At 57.6% G+C, this 20,886-nt stretch overlaps 2 protein-coding genes across 3 annotated transcripts; one reads left to right on the top strand and one right to left on the bottom strand.

Moving 5' to 3' along the window:
- Positions 1-728: 728 nt before the first annotated feature.
- On the top strand, positions 729-5,182 carry SASH3 (SAM and SH3 domain containing 3). Of its 2 annotated transcripts, none has more exons than XM_088527464.1 (8): positions 729-806; positions 3,049-3,144; positions 3,398-3,547; positions 3,622-3,769; positions 3,840-3,991; positions 4,125-4,331; positions 4,639-4,789; positions 4,915-5,182. In XM_088527464.1, exons 1-8 carry the CDS (start codon positions 753-755, stop codon positions 5,100-5,102), a joined length of 1,146 nt encoding a protein of 381 aa, XP_088383590.1. In that variant the 5' UTR covers positions 729-752; the 3' UTR covers positions 5,103-5,182. The 2 variants fall into 2 exon arrangements, with proteins under 2 accessions (XP_088383590.1, XP_088383589.1); XM_088527463.1 differs by having other exon boundaries at positions 739-806; positions 4,918-5,182.
- Positions 5,183-7,764: 2,582 nt separating this feature from the next.
- Positions 7,765-20,114, bottom strand: ZDHHC9 (zDHHC palmitoyltransferase 9). Its single transcript, XM_088527462.1, has 9 exons — positions 19,876-20,114; positions 12,317-12,477; positions 11,617-11,775; positions 10,527-10,664; positions 10,333-10,379; positions 9,958-10,062; positions 9,532-9,635; positions 8,852-9,020; positions 7,765-8,481 (listed from the first exon to the last, which is right to left on the bottom strand). Exons 1-9 carry the CDS (start codon positions 20,040-20,042, stop codon positions 8,377-8,379), a joined length of 1,155 nt encoding a protein of 384 aa, XP_088383588.1. The 5' UTR covers positions 20,043-20,114; the 3' UTR covers positions 7,765-8,376.
- Between the last annotated feature and the right edge of the window lie 772 nt (positions 20,115-20,886).

The following is a 20,886-nucleotide window of genomic DNA, read 5'->3' as shown; positions in this document are numbered from 1 at the left end:
GCAATTAAAGATGAGTAATGCCAGCGGGCGGGAGTATGTCAGCGTGATGCCCTGTGGCAGCCCTGGGCATCGCCGCTCTGCTGGTGGTGTGTGGGGCTGGGGGAGTGCATGGGGCCAGACCTATAGGTGCCACCTGGACCACACGACCTGCCCTGAGCAGAGCGCATTGAGATGGGGGACCTTAAGTAAGTGGTGCAGGGGAGCCACCTGGACCAGAGCAGGCCGCTGGTGGCCCTATGGGTGCTGGGGTGCACATCCCCTTCCAAAGCTTGCACCCAGGCACAGCCCAGGGAAGACCTGGGGACTTGCAGAGGCCTCGCAGGCACAGAGGACATCACAACACAGGTGACACACAGCAGCAGGCAGGGAGAGCCTGGGTGCCACGTGCTGCCGAGGAGGACAAGCCTGGTGGGCACAGTGGGGACATGGTGGACAGCAGGTCCGTGACCTTTCATGGGGAAGACGGTTCCTGCAGCAGCCTGGCCGAGGGACTCTCCTCGCACCTGGGGCCTGGCAGTACCGGGGTGCACGGTGGGCACCTGCTGTCCCGAGGGGCCCCGGGCAGGGAGGCAGCTTCGAGGAGGTTTCCTTCCCTCTGCCCCAGGCAGCCTCTGCGGGGCCGAGCCGCCACCAGCACCTCTCATGTGACCGCCAGCTTCCTGTGCGCTTCCTGGCGCCTGTGCCGGCGCGCGCTACGTGCTCTGCCAGCTGCTGTCCCCAGCGCTCGGCCACCGGCCCCCCGGCCGCGCGCCATGCTGCGCCGCAAGCCCTCCAACGCCAGCGACAAGGAGCCGGGCCACAGGAAGGTGAGCACCCGCGGGGGCCTGGCAGCATCGGCGCCCGCCAAGCCCGGGCTGCCCGTCCCGCGCTCAGCGGGACCCTGGGGATGGGGAGCAGGAGGACCCAGCTGGTGCAAGCGGGCAGCTTGGACACGCGCAGCTCTGGGTGCAGGACGAGCTCTGCGCATCCCGGCGGGCTGGCACGCTCAGCCCAAGCCATGACTGCATCCTGCTCGCGGTACCCAGCCCCAGTGGGATGCGAGGCCCAGCCCCGGCAGTGCTGCTGCACCTGCCTCTGGGGACAGAGCGCCTCGGGGTGCTGCAGGCAGCAGCGGTGGCGAAGCGGCAGGGCGCACAAGTGCACTGGGTCCCCACGCCATGGCCGGGGCGCAGGCGGCTGCAGAGGGAGGGGGCAGGGAGCTCGCTGCTCCGGGCTGCTCCGGGCTGCGGTGACGCGCGCGGGGGCTGCTGGGTGTGCGGCTGCCGGCCCTCGCAGCGCTTGCAGCAAGGTGCTTGCGGTTGAGGTGGGAGCACCGTCACGTGCGCCAGCTGCTTCCCGAGGCAGCGCCGCACCAAGCGCCGGGGCCGCCTCTGGGCCTCCCACCAGCTTCACAGCCCCAGCAGCTGCCTGGGCCAGCGGGGGCTGCGCGGACGCTGGGGCGTCCTGGCCCTGCAGGCAGCAGTGCCAGTGGAGGCCAGTGGCCCCTCAGGGGAGGAGTTCCCCAGGCAGCCGGGGAAATCTGGATCAAACATCCCCAGGGCCGTGATGCCCGGAGAGCAGCAGCGCAGGGTGGCAGAGCCCAGCCGGGCATCCCCTCCCTTGCCTGGCCGCACCCACTGCTCTCACTTCCCTCTCGGAGTTGCTTTGCTCGTCCCCCCAGGCACAGAGGGGGCAGGAAGCTGCCGTGGGGCAGGAGCAGCTGGCCCAGGTGGCTGCACACTGGCCCTTGGGCCGGGTGGGAAACCAGCCCCAGGAGCTGGGAGCCATCCCTGCACTGATGGCCCCAGTGGAGCATGAAGACGTTTTGTCTCAAGAGGCTCGACGGAGGTGGGGAGGGTTCAGAGCACTCGAGCCCTGTGGAGGCCCCAGCACCTCCTCTAACCAAGCACACGAAGACTGGAGATGTTCCTACTGGGTTAAGTCAAGGCAGGGATAAAGCCATGTTTGAAGCCAGGTTTCTTCCAGCCAAGCCAGCGCTGTCCAAAGAAGTGACAAAAAGAAGCAGTAAAAGATGCTCGGCTGAGCCAACAGAAAGGAGAACAAGCACAGGAAGCGGTGGGGCTGGGGCCATCGCCGACAGCCTCGCTCGCCTCCCACTCGAGCAGGAGCGCGGGAGGAGGGGCAGGGCAACCCGCGAGAGGAAATTGCTGCGTTTGTGGTAAAAGCCGAAGCGAGCGCCAGTCCCACCAACCAAAGCGACAGTGCTAAGCAGCACGGCGATGCCCTGGGAAGCACCCGGAGAGCGTGCAGCGAGCGCGCCCAAGGGTGAAAAAGAGCCAAGACCAGGCCCGCGCGCGCCGGGCTGGCTCCCCAGCCCGCGCAGCTGCCACTGAAGTTGGCGGTGGTGTGGGGAAACTCCTCCTTCAGCCAGGCCACCATGGGGGATAAGGCTTGCAGGCAGAAAACCTGGATAAGGCCTGGAGGAGAGGCCCAGCTCTTGCTCCAGAGCCCCTTGGGCTCAGCGAGGGGTCTCAGGTGGGCCTGAGCGCTCGGGTGCGGAGCCGAGCGGCTGCGCGGCGGCGCCCTGGGGTGGTGCTGGCAGCTGCCCAGCACGCGTGGCGCAACAGCAGCGCGTCAGCACGGCGCTCGCACTGCCCCCGACCTGCAGCGCCGCTCCCTGCGCTGCAGCGTCCACAGCCGGTGCCAGGGCAGAGACTGCTGTAAAAACACCAAAACCAGAGATGATTTGGGAATTGCAAGACATCCTTTTCACATGGTGGTCCCTTGTGGAGAGCAGCAGCTCCCAGCCCTAAGCCTGGCAGGTGCTTTTGGCTTTGGCTGGTGCTCAGGCTGAGGGACCTGCCCTTCCCAGCAGGCAGCAGAACCTGCTCTTACTCTCTGCATCCCTCTGGCACATGTCCAGGCCCCCGAGGCTCCCAACATTGTGTGGCTCCTGGACGTCACAGCATGATACAGATACCAGGAAGGATGCACCAGCCACAGCTTCTTTACTGCTGTCACTGCCTCGGCTTGTTGAGGTGCCCAGCAGCAGCATGAATCCTGCACAGCCCGTTGGAGATGCCCTCACACCTTTTTGCCTCCCCTCAGCTCTCTCTGCAGCGTTCCAGCAGCTTCAAGGACTTCGCCAAGGCCAAGGTCAACTCCCCCGGGGTGACTGAGAAGGAATTCAACCTGGATGAGAATGTGAGTGCTCAGCCCTATGTGCAGGGACCCCCCTTCCTGGGACCTGTGGCATCCCACTCCTGTGGGGATCCCGCCTATGAAAATCGCCTTCCAATGCCTACCCCACACCCGCAGCCCCCCGCAGTTGCTGTTCACCAGAGTGACTCGGTCCCCTGGCGCTGTCCTGGGATGCCAGCGAGCCTGGAAGGCTCCTACAGCAGCCCAGACTGTGGGTAACAGGGGGGTCTGGCTCCACTCTCCATCCCCCTCCCAGATCCCTGAGGATGAGTCCAGCACTGCCGTCCCTGAGGAGGCTTCGCGGAGCAGCGGGATGAAGCTGAGCAAGAAGTGGAGAGCCGTCATCTCCCGCACCATGAACAGGAAGATGGGCAGGATGGCCGTGAAAGCACTAGCCGAGGGCAAGGTGAGGCAGGCGGTGTGGGGCGGCAGCGCCTGCTCCCACAGGCCCTGCCCAGCACTAACCCCTTTCCCCAGCAGGGAGACCTGGAGGAGGACGGGTCCCCGTCCCCATCCCCGCTGTCCCCGACCAGCAGCATAGAGGAGCCAAGCCAAGACAAGGTGCCCCTCTCCTACCTGGAGGGGGAGGAAGATGGGCACCCGGCCCTTGGCCGCCAGCTGTCCAGCGGTGAGTGCAGCTCCACACAGGGCCCCTGCGCGCCAGGGCCGGCCCTCACGGCCCCGTCTCCCCTCGGCAGGCAGCGAGGCCGCCAGCCCCGCCGGCCCCAGCCGCGACAGCCTGCGGCTGGAGGAGAGCGGCCCAGCCTACGCCGGCCCCTTCTGCGGCCGGGCCCGTGTCCACACGGACTTCACACCCAGCCCCTATGACAAGGACTCGCTGAAGCTGCGGGTGAGCAACCCCACCACCAGCCCAGGGACGGGGCGAGGGGGACGGATGGGCAGGAGGGTGGCTGAGGACACCTCCAAGGGTGCCCGGCCTGCTGGTGGCTCTCCCAGCCCTCACACTCCTCTCCTTGACACAGAAAGGGGACATCATTGGCATCATTGAGAAGCCGCCTGTGGGCACGTGGACAGGGCTGCTCAACAACAAGGTGGGCTCCTTCAAGTTCATCTACGTGGATGTCATCCCGGAGGAGACAGCCCCTGCCCGCAAGAGCAGGAGACACAGCAAGAGCAAGAGGCTCAAGCCCAAGACCCTCCACGAGCTGTTGGAGCGCATCAACCTGCAGGTGAGACCCAGTGCCCATAGTGCGACAGGGACACGTGGGCACAAGCCTGCCTGACTGGCAGAGGCTCCCACAGCAGCAACAGGAAGCAGACAGGAAACTGTCTGCTTTCCAGCACCTCTTCACCCATCCCGTTATGCCCTGTCCCTCTGGGCCTCTCCATCTCATGCCCTAGTGCTGCCGCACAGGGACACATAGGGCTCCTACAGCCTGCACTTGTGCAGAGGGAGCTGAGGGGTGGGAACCGGGGTTCGTGGTTAGCACCAGCAGCCACATCCCTGCCACCAAGCACGCTGCTCTCGGCGCCTAGGAGCACACCTCCACCTTGCTCCTGAACGGCTACCAGACCCTGGAGGACTTCAAGGAGCTGCGGGAGACGCACCTCAACGAGCTGAACATCACAGACCCTCAGCACCGTGCCAAGCTGCTCACAGCTGCCGAGCTGCTCCTGGATTATGACAGTAAGAGACGGTCCAGGGCGGCCGGCTGGGACCCCACATCAGGCTGTGCCCCCCACGCCAGGCTGCCCCGCGACCTTCCGTGAGCAGGGAGCTGCTGCCCGCTAACTTTGACTCATCTCTTCCAGCAGCAAGTGAGACAGAGGAAGGAGACAGCTCTGAAGCCCAGCCTTCCCCCACGGACGCCAAAGGGGACATTCCCCGGGACTCAGGCTGCTTTGAAGGGTCGGAAACGCTGGATAGCAGCCGGGATGATGCGGAGCTCACGGGCCCCGAGGGGCAGCTGCAGGCTCTCTCCCTGAGCGAGTCCTCCTGAGCCCTCCCTGCCTTCCCCGATTCTCCGCTCCCCGGCAGCAGGACTGCGTTGGAGGCACCCGCAGGAGCCTTGTGGGAGGAGGGCACGCGAGCCCCGGCCACGGCTCCCAAGAGCTCCCACGTGGCACCCAGCGGAGAGGCCCCGGCTCGCCAGCCAGCCCCGTGCTGCCCCTGCGGGCCTTAGCTCTCTTCAGCCAGTTTACGAGCTCTCCCAGGCTGAGCGAAACCCAGCGTGCAGCGCCCAGCAAAGCCAGGGAAGGCCGCGGCGGTCGCTGAGCGCCCAGTGCCAAGCAAAAAGCAGGGAGCAGAGGCAGTGCCGTGCTGCTGAGCCGGGCATTCGCAGCTCGCTGCGCCCCTCCAGCATCTCCTTCACCATCATCAAGCCAAGCAGACCGAGAGGGCAGGGAGAGGTTTGCTTGAAAGCTTGGGTCACGCTTGGTTCAGCTGAGCCCCGAGAACAGCCCAGCAAGGACCCAGCTGCTTCAGAGCACCCAAGCAAGCTGGGGAGAAGAACAACCACAGGCTCCCTGAGCTCCAGCTCCCACAGCTTTAGGTAAGCAGAGCCCCAGCGCCCTGGCCAAACACCCCAGCCCTAAAGGTTCGCAGCCTGTCGTAGTCCCTGCTGCCCAACAGCACTCCTGGAGCAACCACGAAGGTAAGAGGGGGATGCCAAGCCAGCACCAGCCGCTCCACTCCTCCCGCGCTTGGCCCTCCAGTGGTGTTTTGGTTCCCAGGTACAGGAAGGTTGCCATGCCCGTAGCTTCTGCATCGGGCTGGCCAGCTCATGCTGCAGCCCTGTAGCTCAAGCCAGAAGGGCAGCCTTATCCTGAGGGCCCCTCGGGATGCCCACGTGGTGGTGGGGCACCAGGGCCCAGCAGAGCAATGTGTGCCAGGCAGCAGTCAAAGCACAGGCCAGGTTAGAGGCTCCCCTTCCTCAGAGCAGAAGTGGTCACTAGGTCCGTAGCAAGTAACCATGCTAATGTCCATCTCGAGGCCCCCCAGCCCTGCCCAGGAGTTGCTTGGCCCACGGAGCCCAGGCTCTCGCTGCCGTGCTTGCACAGCTCGGCCCCTGCTCCGCAGCGCCTGCACGTGGGCTCTGAAGTTGTTCATCTGCGCTCGACTCCAATAAAGCGTGCTCCAAATTCCTGCTCCCGCCTCCTCTTACCTGCACCAAAGGCTCGGGGAGCCAGGCCGCTTACCTCGGGAAGGCACCACTGTTTGCAGCGAGGCAGTTGTGCCCCACGGGCTGTTGCTGCCCAGGGCAGGCTGCAGTCTTCTCCTCAACCCCCTGCGTCATTTCAGTGCCTGCCAGGCCCCAGCAGGACGCAGATGGCAGAGGGTGGCTTGGCCACGCCATGAAAGCCAGGACACGGGGGCTGAAGAGCTGCCAGGGGAGGGCAGCAGCCTGGTTTTTTGTGGGGGACAGGAGGGAAACACGCACAGACAGACAGAGGCAGAGGCTACAGCTCAGCTGTTTTTCAAACCGATTAAGTTTCCTTCATTGTTTCCAAAAAAAAAAAAAAGGAAAAAAGAAAAAGAAAAAAAAAAAAGCCCTAAAACAAAACAACAACAAAAAAAAATACCACCCCCCACCCCTTCCAAACTTCCTTCACAGAGAACCTGAACAGAGCAGACAGAAACCACAGGAGCAGGCAGCACCAGCCACTGCCCCAGCAGGCAGCACTCGACACATTGCATTAGAAAACAGAATAGTAAAACCAAAAAGAAAAAAAGAAAATACACTTTTTTTCGCAACAAGTTTGAGATTTGGTCAGTAGCGTGGTGGGACAGATGTGAGCCCAGTACGGAGGGGCAGACACTGGGGCAGGGCACAGCACCCCGGGGCAAGCAGCAAGAGCTGGTGCTAGCCCCGGGCCCCTAGCTCAGCATGTGCCTTGCCAGGAGGGACGGGATGGGTCTGGCCACCTGGCTGAAGGGCAGCAACGGCTGCAGAGCGGAGCCGTTCGGCCCTGCTTGAGGTGGGACAGCAGCAGGTCCTTCCAGGAAAAGCTGAGGAGGGGGAGCAGCTGAGGCCAGGAGCAGGGCCAAGCTGGCTGGGAAGCAGCTGGCCAACCTCACTCACCCAAGGGGCAAGTCCTCAGCACTTCTGGGTGCAAGACAGGCAGAGAGGGCAGCACCAATCACCACGTTAAGGTCATCTCCATTACCTGGCAAGGCGCAGGTCAACACTGCAAGGAGCTAGGGAAGAGGAGCGAGGGACACAGGGCTCCAAAGGGACAGGCTCCTCCTTCTCTTTCAAGACAGCGAACGGAGGAGAAAATGAGTGAAAGCACCACCATTGCTCAGCCCCAGCATCTCCTTTCTCCTCTGGGGAGCTGCAGGTGGCTGATAATGAACATCTGCAGTCCCCTAAGACATACATATAGTCCCAAAAGAACTGGCAAGACCTACAGAGGATTCAGGAATGAATTCTGCCCTGGTGAGGGAGCCAGCAGGATGGGCAGACCCCCACTTCTGCTCAACACAGCCCTTGTACAACTATCCTGGGATGGACATGGGCCAGAGTCAGGCAGCAGGAAGGTGGGCTGCTCCCCACCTTGCCCCGAGACCCCCCGTTGCACACAAACCCCAGAGAAAACATGGGAGGGAGGGCTCACGCCATGACCGTTCTCGCACCCGCTAAGTCACATTAAAAGAGGGAGTATGGGAAGGAAGCTACTTTAAAAAAAGCATTGTCAGCAGAACACCTTCCCGGTCAGTTTGGCCCCTTTTGGCACCAAAAAGGTCTCCTGACAACCCCTGCCACGTTAACCAATAAAACAATGCCACAAATCATAGGAAGGAGGGAGGAGGGGAGAGAGGACGTTACTACCATAATCGCTTGCCCCTTCCCATCAAGATTCCTCAGCAGCAGGGAACAGGCCAACCCCGCTGTCGCTTCTGAGCTGCTCAGCCACAAGTCATCTAATCAGAAAGCTGGGGCCAGCCGGGGGGACAGAGCAGGCCACCGAGCTGGTTTTTAGCACTGAGGACAACCTGCAGAGCAAGAGGTCCTGCCTCGACCTGCAGGGAGACCAGCTTCAGTGGTGGCGAGCGCCCCGAAATGATCAACACGGGCTACTCACACGTATTATCCTTTGACACCATGTAGGGCCAGTGCCAGCCTGCACGGCCTGCGAATTGAGGTGAAAAACGACTAAAGCAAAATGGCCATGAGGAATCGCTTGCCTGCCATCCAGCCCATCTCCTCCTCTCCTCAATCACTTCCAGCTTTGATTAGACAAAACAAGAAAGTTCTCCCTTTCAAACAGAGGCTACTGCTCTGCTTGCCCAGTGTCCTGGGCGGGGATTGGGAGCTCCCCAGCCGGCAGCTGCTTCTCCTCTGGCATCTCAGTATTGCTCAGGGATGGCACAGGGACCTGGAGAGAACAGAGAGCAGAGACTCATGAGTACACTCCAACACAGAGCGTCTGCTTGCCCACAGCCCAGGTGCCCTGCAACCACCTGCAATCTCCCCATCCCTCCCCAACTCCTTTGCTTTTGGCCTCCAAGGGCAAAGGTTCATTCCCTTTGAGACTGACCTAGGGATAGGAACCAAGCGGGGCTCAAACACCTCCCCAGCCAGCTCCAGATGGGGGCCAAGACTGGGGCCAGACTACAAGAAGTCTCTTTGTCAGTAGCTTCTCAGCAAGACTCCAAGGGTCACTTTGCTCCTGTTACGTCATGTTCTCAGCTTTCTCTCTGAACAGGCCTATCCCACCCACCCCTCATGCAAAGGGAAGCACTCACAGCACTTGGATGAGGAAGGCTGCTGTCATTCTGCTGAGCACTGCTCTCTTCTGGCTGCCCACAGGGGCCCTGAGCAGCGGAGGGCTCCTGAGCCCCAGGGCCCCGCGCGCACGTCTCCTCCTGAGCCGCGCTCTCCTCTTGCTGCAAGATGCCCCGTCTGTCTAAGACACTGCAAGAAGAGTATGACCCAGTCAGACCAGTTTGACCAAAACCAAATTTTTCTCCTGGAAGGACACGTGCTGGCAGAAGACAAGTGTTAAGGGAAGCAGCTCTCCTACCCAGCATGGGCTATGCACAGTCTCATCCTGGTCTGCACCATCTAGGTTTCTCCTGTGGAAACCAAGCACAGCTCAGAGCAGCCTGGTTCAGAGGTCCGGTGTCCCACCAAAATGAGCCACCTAGGAACACTGTCTTCTCTATACCAAGGAAGGGACATTTCTGCTCTAACTGCTCCCTAAGAACATGGAGTTAGGGAGCACATTGCAAGCTTGAGTCACTGGAGACATGCAAGGACAACAACACAAGATCTTCATCCGCAGAGGAGCTGGCTGTGTTCAAACTAGACTCTAGAATCCCTCAAAATACAGAGTTGGCAAAAGACAGCCAGGTCTTTCACGCAAACAAGGAGAGCTCCTCAGAGTCCTGCTCTGAGAAGAGGCAGAAGAGTTTTCAGAGCTTACCTGGGGGGCAGAGGCCCGCACAGAACCTCGCAGCAGTTCTTCACTATGTTGCCATGGCTGTAGGGATTCTGCACGCGGTTCTTCCCAGTCCACGACCCCTTAATCTGCAATGTACAGGGCACAAGCTCAGGGCTGCAGAACAAGCCACCCCTATCACCAGGCAAGCTCAAGAGCCCTTATGCCTTGCTCACATGCAAGCAAAGAAGGGCATAAAAACGGTTGCTTGTTTCAGGGAAGAAAAAAAAAAAAAAAAAAAAAAAACGGCCCTGAAAGGGCAGAGACAACTACATTGCTTCTCTAAGCCACTGAAAGCTGGCCCCTGCCCACAGCACAAGCAGAGCATGTCAGCAGGTTGGACGTGGCTGTGACACACAGGGGAACTGAAGAGAAATGGAGAGGGCTCAGGGGAACAGAAAGGCTACTTACATCTTCATTAGTTGTCTGGTTCAGCGCCACCAGGAAGGTGTGGAACCCAGTTAACCCCACCACTGACCACAGCGTGAAGAAGCAGATGAGCACCTCCAGGACAGTGAAAACACAGTTAAGGAGCCTGGGATTACAACCACTCCCACCCCAGCTGCATCCCCACACCAAAGCACACTAGCCTGCTTCTCTTTTCCTTATCCCATCATGGCTCTCTGCTTCACCCTCCTCTCAATAGCCACAAAACTGTTTTTTGCTTTGTAAATAAAGGGAAAATGCCGTGAAAGACTCCTCAGCAAATCCTGGGAATAAAGTCCCCAGCTCACACTTCCCCAGGCTTTGGGCAAACCAACTCTCCTGTGCTGTGGAAGGATATGTCCCTGGGGTTTCTTTCAATGTGTTCAGGAACCCAATCTTCAGAGATTCTGAGGAAAATAAAAGAAAGGGGTATTTGGTCTCTGGGACATCATGCCGATCCCAGTTCCCCCTCCCACTCCATCACCTCTGGATCTGCAACATCCTCCCTCACCCTTAACCAGCCCAGCCAACCAACTCTCTGCAGCCAAACTCACTCAGTGCCACATAGACTATGTTGAAGGTGAAGATGTAGATGGTGAGGAGTGAGAGCGAGAGGATGAAGAGGTAGAAATAGCGGTAGTTCCTCTTCCCCACGCAGTTGCCCACCCAGGGACAGTGATGGTCGAAGCGCTCTGTGAAAGCAAAAATGAGATCAGTGATGCTCTAGTGTGGTCCTCTCTACACCACTTACTCCTGCACCCCAGACTTGAGAATTTACAAGGCTGAGGAGGAATCCCTGGGCCATCAAGTCCAACCTTCTGTCAGAAGTAAAAGGGGATGCCAGGTAAGAGGCCACAAAAGTGTTTTACTGATGAGTGACTTTAGACATTATGGTAAAATTTAAGAGATCAGCCACATGTATGTCTTCTCTCAGAGACCTTGGCCCTTACATAATGACTTTAGCTAAAGCAGCATACAGGTTAGATGAAGGCTGAGGTTTCTGAAGTTCTTTTACTACTCCAGAATAACAAGAGGAGGGCTCAACGAGCTGCATAAACACTCGGAGGGATGGTAACCTGCATAGGAAGACAAGGATAGAGAAGAGTAGGATTTCTTCCTGAAGAAGGGATGCTGAATATGAACTAACTAAGATACTCAAAGGGGCTATGAGAACTTCTGCTATGCAGGAGGGGAAGCAAAATGGGCACTCAGTGAAACAGCAATATCATCAAGTGATCAATTCTAAGCTGAGGCAAGGAGCTGTTTTCACAAAACACGCAGCTCTCCAGAAAAACCCTCTAGCCCAATCAGGCCAGCAATTCAATGAAGTTCAGAAATGGATTGTGCATTTATATAAATAAGTTAAGCTTATATTAGGCTAATCATTGACAAAGCAGCACTGGCAAAGGTGAACCATGTGTCTTGAAGTGCTATGCAAGCCTCCAGCTCCTTGGGCTTAAGATGAAGTAGTTTGCCCTCATCTGTCCAGCCATCACTGTCCCACACTTCCCTCCGTTGCTGCTGGAAGTGGGCACAGATGAGACTAGATACAGAGGGAGACCAGGCCCAGATCTTCAGCCATCTGTTGGGGACGCTCTCACGTAACGTGTGGACGACGAAGCAGGCACGGCCTCTAGTACTCACCCACACAATTGTCACAGATGCTGCAGTGAGAGGCACGGGGCGGACGGAAGATCTTGCACGTGTAACAATACTTCAGCTTCACTATCTGGTTGTTGATCTGGAAGTTTTTGATCCGGGGGGGTGGGCGCTGACCCTGTGGCACAGTCCCATTGGTGGCCTCTGAGAGCAAAAACAAGCAGGTATCAGACTTGCTGCTACGACACAACAGGCATAGAAAAACTCTCCTTCCCACTCATTCTGCTGGCGGGATCAGAGCTGCAGCCCTTCTTGCATGCCCCAAAGTCAACCGGGGAGTTCAGAGCTGGACAGAGAGTTGCCAGAACTTTGCCAAGTGAACAGGCAAGGAGAAAAATCATTGTTCAGATGTGCATCCACCAAACTTCCTCTCTACCCGAAAGATCAAGTGACTCATGACAAGCTTCCTGCACCCCTTCTCAAGAGTAAACTGGTGTGCTTGTCTATCCACAGCTACAAGAGAAAAAACAGCTTGTGAGAAGGCCCTGGTTTGGGGAAGGGAAGCAGTGGTGGAAACCACACCGCTCTGGAGACTCAGAGAAATAGAACTCGCCAGCAATTGGCAAGAGGCGATCCCCATTTCTGGAGGGCCAGCAGGGAAGAAAGGCTCTGCGCCAAATCCAGGCTATACGTCCAGGCTAGCCCAGCCCTGAGCAGTTCAGCTGGCTCCCGCCTCACTACTCACCAATCTCCATTTCGATGAAGGCTGCTTCATCGGGCAGGGCTCTTGGGATCACCCCAGGATCACTGAAGCTCGTTCGCAGGAGCGTGGCCATGGCAAACAGAAAGAGAACTGCTGCAAACACAGGGATGGCTGGCGACAGTTGGACTGCCAGGTACCGACACCTGCAGAGAAATGCCAGGTGATGAATCAGACCAGGGCAAGGTCCACGTGAGACAGGGCCTAAAGTCCTGGCAAGACACCAGAGCGCAGACTTTGCTGCATTCCCGTAACAGCTAGGGAGACATTCAGTGCTTCCTTCCCAGCCACCAGTGGGGTAACATCCTTCAGGCAGCTGTAATAACCAGCTATGATCAGAAGTGCTACATTTTTAACGTAGCAAGCACAACTTCCCTTCCTAGGCTTAGCTTCATCCCATAGCTAAAAGATGCCCTCGGAAGTGTAGTGCTCTCGCACAGCCAAACGTCTGGCTACCTTTTCTGAGGCAAGGGACGTAAAAGCTCCGAATAGGACAGCTGCCCCAAGATAACATCAGTTTAAGAAAGAAAAAACAAACTTCCTAAGATATAACCAGAAAACGGACAAGTAGCAGCCTTAATCACACACATATGTGTAAAACCTACCTAGGTCCTTCAGGCTCAGCCCTACCCTTCTGGGCTCATCTCCACCAGCATCAGGAGGAGCCATTTCTTCAACCAGACAACCTGCACTAGGATCACGGTGCCTATTTACCCACAGCAGCACAAGGCACCAACACGGACCGGGTTTTTCCAACATAAAGCAGGGCTTGAGCAAATTAACACAGCCCAACAACACTAACAGTGCAAGGCTTGTTTGCTCTGAAACACAAGAGAGGCCTAAAAAGAAATCTATGTTGCTAATCCCCTTGATTGAGACAGTGCAAGGGAACAAGGAGAGTAATCTTATTATGTCCCACGTCACTTCTAGCCCCCCTCCCCCATAAGTGCACCTTTATAGGCACTGCAGGACGGGCCACGCAGAAGGCCTATGCAGAAGTCGTGCTCCAGAGCGGCACCAGGCTCAAGAAACAGATTTTTAATATGGTTCCTTCAGAAAACACTGTTTACACTGCAGAAAGTTCCAACGAGCTTAATGGAAATTCAACCCAAACCCCAGCATTTGTGTGAAGCTTCATCTTTCCTTGCAAGCTGTGCATCTGCAGCATCCCACCACTAAAGCTGGGCACAAAGACAACACTAGTACCTGACCTTGCAGAGATGGATCCAACCCAGACTCCTGTTCGCGTCCACCAGTGCCCAATTGCTCTACAAGAAACTTTACGACTATTTCGGTAAAGGCTTGTAATTATCTCCAGTGAATTTGTCATCCTCATCAAGGGGATTTTTATGCCATTTGTGGGAGTAGTAATTCAATTTTGGATGGCCTTCGTATCCATATCTTCTCTGAATGAAGTTCTTCACTCCAACAAGCTCTTTTGCAGCAACAAAATTTTGCAAACTCATCATCCCCTGCAGGAAGGCTCATTGGATATTAATTTGCCAGTGCTTGATTTCAGTGACTGTCCGCTTTGTGCGACGAGGTTCAGAAACCAAACACACAGGTGCTCCGCGCCAAGACACCACACACTTTGGCCGCAGCTGCAACGAGCAGCATCCACAGTGCTGCACAGAGCCTGCCCTCCCGACCAGCATGGTTAATTTTAGACACTGCAACCTCTGTAATTACTTAAAACAACACGGCCTTCAAAGTTGTCCACATGCAAAGTTGTCTCAATGCAGCCCCAAGATAACTTTGGCTTCACTTTGCAAGGACAAAGTCTAGAGAGCTGCACGCCTGTCACCAATTAAACAGCAACTCGGATCTGCTGTTGGGAAGGAACGTAGGGCTGTTCTTGTGGAAGCTGGACACTAAGTCTGCCTCGCAGGCCAGGAGTTTGCCCCTTGCCCAGCTGACATGACAGCTTTTATGCCCCGCTGTAACAACAACGACATATTATGGGCTTAAAAAAAGTGGATGCATGTGGTTTAAACGGTGTTAAAATTGAGCAGAAAACAGGCCAGAGCTTCTCCTCTCAGGTATACGCAAACACCTTCACGAGTTTCTTAAGTCCCCTGTGGAGCAAGAGATTTGTTACCTGCAAGCACGTGCTCCGGGCTGGGTTGCTCTTGCAGGAGCAGATGTGAAAGCTTCCCGCAGCGGGACGGAGGAATAGGCAGGATTAGTCCTCGCAGCGACCTGCGTGCTCTGCCGGGGCTGCTCACACACGCGGGATGTGACTCACACTGTTCCCATCTCCTCTGAACCTTGTGAGGGAAACCTGCCTGCTGCGGAGGGGCAACCTCAGCATCAACATCCCCACACGAAAAGGGGAGCGAGGAGGAGGCTGTGGATTTACGGGATGGGAGAGCTGCGCTCTGCCGTCCTCCCCTCCACGGCAGGGACGGCAGCGCTACCCAGCACTGCATTTAGCCCTTCCTTTCTACTCCCAGCACAGCCCAAGCACAGGACAGATTAGGTCCCTGACACAGAAGGAAAGAATAGCCAAGGCAGACAGATTGCAGCTCTGCCCAAAACAGCGGGCAGAAGGGCAGGGACAAAACCGCCGAAAACAAGAGACACTGGCCACCCGATCCGATGGTGAAAAGCTATCCAGAGACTGGCAGCCCGTGTGCTCATGTTAATCAGCTCCTTGGACAGCCCCTCACTGCCGTGCACGACACCTCCCTCAGCCGAGCCGTTAATCGGCTGTCGCGCGGCACCGCGCAAGCGGCCACGGGCACTCGAGCCCAGCGCGCCCGGAGCGCAGCAGGCGCCTGCGGCTTTCTCAGGTGACAGCGCTGAGCGCATCGCCGTGTCACCCTGCCCCAACACAGCCCGCAGCCAAGGTCAAAGCTTTTAAGAGCCGGGCAAACATGCCTTGTGCATCCTGCACAGCCACCAAAGCCAAGCGCCTTTCCACGTCCGACTGGGAACAGCTCCTGCCACCGCGTGAAGAGTTGACCTGGCACTTACTAGCCCAGGGAGCATCCTGGCTAAGCACACTCCACAGCACAGCTAGGCTCAGTAATCCATTTCCATTAGCATGTAACAGGCATCGTAAAGATCTTTTGTTCGGCAAACTAAGAGGCAACAGAGCCGTACTGTTGGGATGCTGTGAGGGTACATGTGCCCCGGCCCCCGCCCCCTGAAACGTCTACGTTCTTGAGCGTCTTGTCATCGAGCATGGGAGAACGCGGCATTATCGCAACGTGGCACAGAGGGGTAGGCTCACACAAAGAAATCATTAGAATAAGGGGGGGAAAGTGAAGGGAAAAAAAGCAGCATAAAGCAACAGATGGGAGGATGCTACGGGTTTATGGTGCAATGATTGATTATTTTGAGAATGTTTCAGAAGGCTCGTTGCAAGCAGCACATTAAGCAAAGTTATGGAAAAAAGGAAAAACAAACACGTCAGTCCCAACGAGAGTGGACTTCAGCCACGTGCAGCAGGCGACACGTCTCACGGTCAGGTTCCTGCAGGGTTTAAGGTTTTAAGCTCTGTGTTACCATCCTGCAAACCATCTATTTGCTCTCTTAAGCCAACGCACAGCCAAGCTGGGTACTTGCCATGAACGACACCAGAGCAAAGCAAAATCTTTGCAACATGTTCGACCCTCGTTAGAAAGCAACTGCAGAGCACTTAGAGTCATCTCCATCTCCCAGACTTGGGAAAATTTCCAGCAGCTAATGTACTTACTGTAAGCGGGGAAACTGGTCTTCCAAAAATCTGGGCAACTGGTACACTGTAACGCTACAGTTTGGGATCATTTACCAGCAGCATACGGGCACAACATGAGCTGTCCAGAGAATCTGCCTGAAGCTCTCAATAACAACGCAGGAAACACTTGCTAGACAGTCACTTCAAGAGCAGTTTCACCACTAGCTCATTCCAGGCATTCCCAAACTAACCAATATAGCAACCAATTCTATATGGAAGACAAAAGTTCCCTGGAAGTTATTGTTCCTTTTCCTGGCCATACTCAAATCTCAGCATAAAAAGGAAGGTGGCACTTTGGGATCTGCATAAATTTTGACAATGCTTGACACAGACCTAAGTGGGTAGGAAAGACATCTTCAGAAGCACATGTTATCAGCGCAAAACCTTGGAGGTCTGGGTTATGGAAAAGGGGGGGGAAAAAAAAGGCAGAAAGCTAAGAGACATGAAACGTCAACATAAGTACTTCAACTCACCGGAAAACAAAGCAATTTTAATCTCTAAAAGCTAAGAAGGTAGAAAGCACAGAGAGATAAACACGCTGGGTTATTGGAAAAGCAAACAGCAGTCACGTTGGGAGCCTGGCATTGCGAGCACTACCTTGCCTGTATCGTTTACAAACGTCAAATGTTCAACTTACGTTGAAAAGAACAGGGAAAAATATATATATATCAATTTCTGTAGATTTTGGAGAGTTGAAAGCCTTTTGCTTAAGGTGAGCCGATACTGCCACCCTGCTCAAGTGCAAAGATAAAAGTCTTCAGGAGTCAAAGAGACGCTGTTACCGCCCATCATCCTAATTCCAAGACCTACCTCACAAGCGTTTTACTTCTGCTGCTCTTTGTGCTCAGATCCTAGAAGTTAGATAACCAAGTGCCCTCACACAGAAGCCTATGTGCCCAATAAACCTCTAAAAATAACACAAATGGAATATTAAACGTAGTTTTATGTAACACATCGCAGTCATAGAGCGTATCAGATTCACTATAGGTGTTGGATGCTGCAGGGACCGCTCTCAGCGTTCACGCAGCAGAAGGGGCTCTGTGCCGAGGTGGTGGTGACGGAGGTGCCCTTGGACAGAGGACTCCAGGCTCTGCAGATGGCTCCCTCGGAAGCCAGCACGACTCCGTTGCCCTCTGCTTTATCAGAAAGGGAGGAGCCGGAAGCCTAGGTAGATTATGGATAACTGGATCCAACCCTCCAGGCCTCACTCTTTTGGAAATACAAACGTCATTCCAGGGCTAAAGAATAAAAATCGTGTGTGGCTGGGTTGGCTTCAGACCCATTTCACTGGAGATACAGCCCATCAGCCAATGGCATCGGATCTACTTGGAAAAAAAAATAAATAAATAAGTTACCACCAGCAGCCGCTGAAAGGGAGACGCTGTCACTTCCCGGCCGGGGAGGCCTCCCTCGGCGAGCAGCGCTGCTCAGCCCGTGACGCACAAGGCTCTGCAGCGACAGCGCTCGCCACCGGAGCGGGCGGGAGGGCCAGCGCCAAAGCAGCGCTGCCTCCGGCTGCGGAACGAGGCATTTCCTGGCTCCTGGCATCCCCAGCTCTTGTTTAGACACGGTGCGACCGCGCTGGTGGCTCAGCCGAACAAAACGAGCCTTCAGAACAAGCCTCCCTGCCTTAGCACGCAGGAATGAGAGACACTCCTCCACCCACCTCATCCTGTCTCTCCTCCCAAAACAAACCCTAACAACGGGAATCCTTTCTCTGCTCAGCTAACTTGAAAGAAGAAACGGAATTTCCACACAAACGCCAAAGGCAGGAAAGAATGGATAATGTGCTTGGCAAAAGACAAAAAAAATCGGCACACTCAAAAGCAACGAAGACACAGAATGCAGACGGGGCTCTTGAGAGGTCATGCTGATCAGTTTGGTTGGTGGAAGAGAGATATTAGGGTGCAATTATGACTAGAAAGGTAATATTTCATGCTTATCCCTGACAAAAGATTTCAAAAAAATCAACAATTCCAAACCATTAAAATCTCTTTCAAACAGAAAATTTTCAGTCACTTGGCTTTGAAGGCACCAGAATGAGTGCTTTGGATTTTTCAAGCTTTTCACATTCTCCCCAACCCAAACCATTTGGCAACTCCAATTCACCCATTCGTGAGCGATTCTGGCCCCAGCAGAACATCTCTTTGGCAGTAACCCTCCCGAAGACCCTTCGGCTCCACGCAGACAGCCAATCTGGGATGTCTCCGGGGGAGAAAGGCGGCGAGCGGCTGCTCCCAGAGCCTCCACCTCTCACGGCGGCGACGGATGCATCCCTAAGTATTTCCAGTCACATACCTGCTACACGCCCAGCCAAACTCATCCATCACGCTGCCGCCTCCGCCGACGCAGCCCGGGCCGGGAAGCGCGAGCGCGGCCGTGCCACCTCCCGCACAGCCGCCACGGGGCCTGCGAAGGGCAGGCAGAGGAGGGAGCGCCGCTCCGCTCCTCTGCTGAGGACGAGCTCCGCAGGGAGCACGAGCAATTAGCCCTCGCAATAAGCGTTTCTGGAGCATTTAACGCTTATTAATTCCTCCTGCAAGGCAGGAAGCCTTAGCCTGGTTTTTCCGACTGCGGAGCAGGGAGGGGGACAGCAGTGACATTTCTTACCTATGAACCAAGCCCGAGCTAGGGACCATTTTGACTCTTAAGCGCAGGAAACCCATCCGCTCGTATCGCAGCTGCATGACACCTCCAAAGACACATGGCAGCCAAGCAGAAAAACCAGTCTTGGACCTGAGTGAGGCCTGATGTCAGTCATTTCCTCGCTTCTCCCTGGATGTAGCAAGGCTCTGTGGACTGTTCCAGAAAGACCTTTCCAAGGTACCCGCTAGCAAAAGGAGCTTGGGAGCCAAAAGAAGTCACGACAAGTTCCTCCCCGCTCTGGGCAAGGTGCCTGGGAGACCAGCACAGAGTCAGTTCTGATTTTCCCACATGCTTTATGTATCTGAAGCAATAACCAGGGCTTAGCGAGCGAGCGGTATCCTCCGTGTTTTCACTTCCCTGGTTGCTTTCCTGGCTTAGAGCTCCACACACAGTCTTTGTGGCACTCAGCATCACCCAGGACAGCCGCCTCCCCAAGAACGGCACAAACCTGCTGCCGGCGGCGGGGGACACAAAGTTTCACGATGGCCCAAAGCGACCCCAGCTCATCCCCAAGCTCCGAGGGGCAGCCCTGCCCCTTCCCACCCCTCACCCCACCGCTACTGCTGTTAGCCCCACATGTGCTCATTGCTATTTATTTTGCACAGCTCATTGCTATTTATTTTGCAGCCACGTCAGTTACCTAACCCTGGCAGGGAAGCGCCGGAGGCGACGGAAAGGTCCTGCCCTTTGGGCAGCCCCAAAGACTTTTGGCTGCAACTCCTCAGGCCATGAAGCTCCTCTAAAAACGGGACAGATCCTCCCCAAACTTCTTGTCATCAAGCTGCTGCAGGGAAGCTGGGTCGGAGCTAACCCCCCCATGTGCACACTGGAAAGCTCACTGCGTTTTTGTTGTTTTAATTCAATTTTCGGCCAACCCGACTCGCCCCGCCAGCCCCACGCGCACGGCTACCACGGCCCGGCCTGGCAGAGCAGCTGACGCCTGCGGCAGCAATGAGACCACAAGCCCCCGTGTCCAGGGTGCCACGAGCCACTGGGCCAGGCCGCGGGCCAGGCCGCCTCCGGAGGCGCTGCCAAAGGGCTGACCCGAAACTCAGCGTCCGACCCCCTGAGCCCCAGGATGTGGGGCCAAACTGCCCCCTCCCCGCTCAGCTCCCTCCCCCGGGCCGCCGGTAACCCCAAGCGCTGCCCGCAGCCCCGTCCGCGCCCGCAGGCTCACTCGAAGGCGAAGAAGAGGGCGCAGGTGCCGAGGATGAGGAAGAGCGTCAGGTAGAAGATGCCCTTCTGGCGGGCCATCATGATGCGCCCGTCGCAGCAGAACGTGTTCCTGCCCGGCAGCTTCTCCCATTTCCGCACCACCTTCTTCCTCGCCACCATCACCGACATGGCCGGGGCCGTCACAGGGGCCGCCGCGGCGGGCGGCGCTCGTCACGGCGCTGCTGCTCGCCCGCCCGCGCCGCCGGCATCCTCGGCGGCCGCGGCTCGGCGCGGCGCTGCGGGAGGCAACGGGAGAGCGGGTCAGCGGCGGGGCGCCGCGGGGGTCGCCATGGAAACCCCGCCCGCACCGGGAATGGGGGAAGGAGGAGGGGGTGAAAGGGGCGCGGCCGCGGCGGGCCCCGGGGCGGCGGCACCAGCGCCGCGGCGGAAAGGGCGCAGGCCGCAGCGGCCGGTGCGGTGCGGCCTGGCCCGCGCTCACCCCTGGGCCGGTGTCGCGGTGTCGCGGCGGGCCGGGCGGGCCGCTCGCTGCCTCGGCGCCGCGGGAGGGGCCGCCACGCCCCGCGCCGCCGGCGGGGGCGGCTCCGCGGGCGCCCATTGGTGCCGTCCCCGCCGCGGACCCGCCCCGCGGCCTCGCGTCGCGCCTTCCTATTGGGCGCGCTCCGAGTCAGTCCGCGGCGCGCACCCCCCTCTCTCAGTGGCCCCGGCACGGACAAGGGGCGGCCGGCGCGAGGGGCGTGGCCGGCGCGAGGGGCGTGGCCGCGCGGGCCGGCACGTGGCCGGGGGCGGGGCCTCCGACGGGGCGGGGGCCGGGGCAGAGAGCGGGGGCCGCCATCACCGGGAACGGGGCAAAACGGCTCGGGGCTCGCGGTCAAGGCCGGAGACGCCTCCGGACTGCCCTGCTTCGAAGCTCCGTAGAGGCTGGGAGTCTCCGGGCGTCTCCCAGCTGCCCCGGCCCCGCCGCCATCCGCGCTCGGGCCCCGGGCACAGGCGGGAGCCGCTGCTCCAAAATGAG

Source organism: Tinamus guttatus, unplaced genomic scaffold (assembly GCF_059628265.1).
Source record: "Tinamus guttatus ecotype Peru unplaced genomic scaffold, ASM5962826v1 Tinamus_guttatus_pri_ptg000287l, whole genome shotgun sequence".
NCBI classification, from domain to species: domain Eukaryota; kingdom Metazoa; phylum Chordata; class Aves; order Tinamiformes; family Tinamidae; genus Tinamus; species Tinamus guttatus.
The sequence above is the reverse complement of the archived record's forward strand: the minus strand, read 5'-3'. Positions and strand labels throughout refer to the sequence as shown.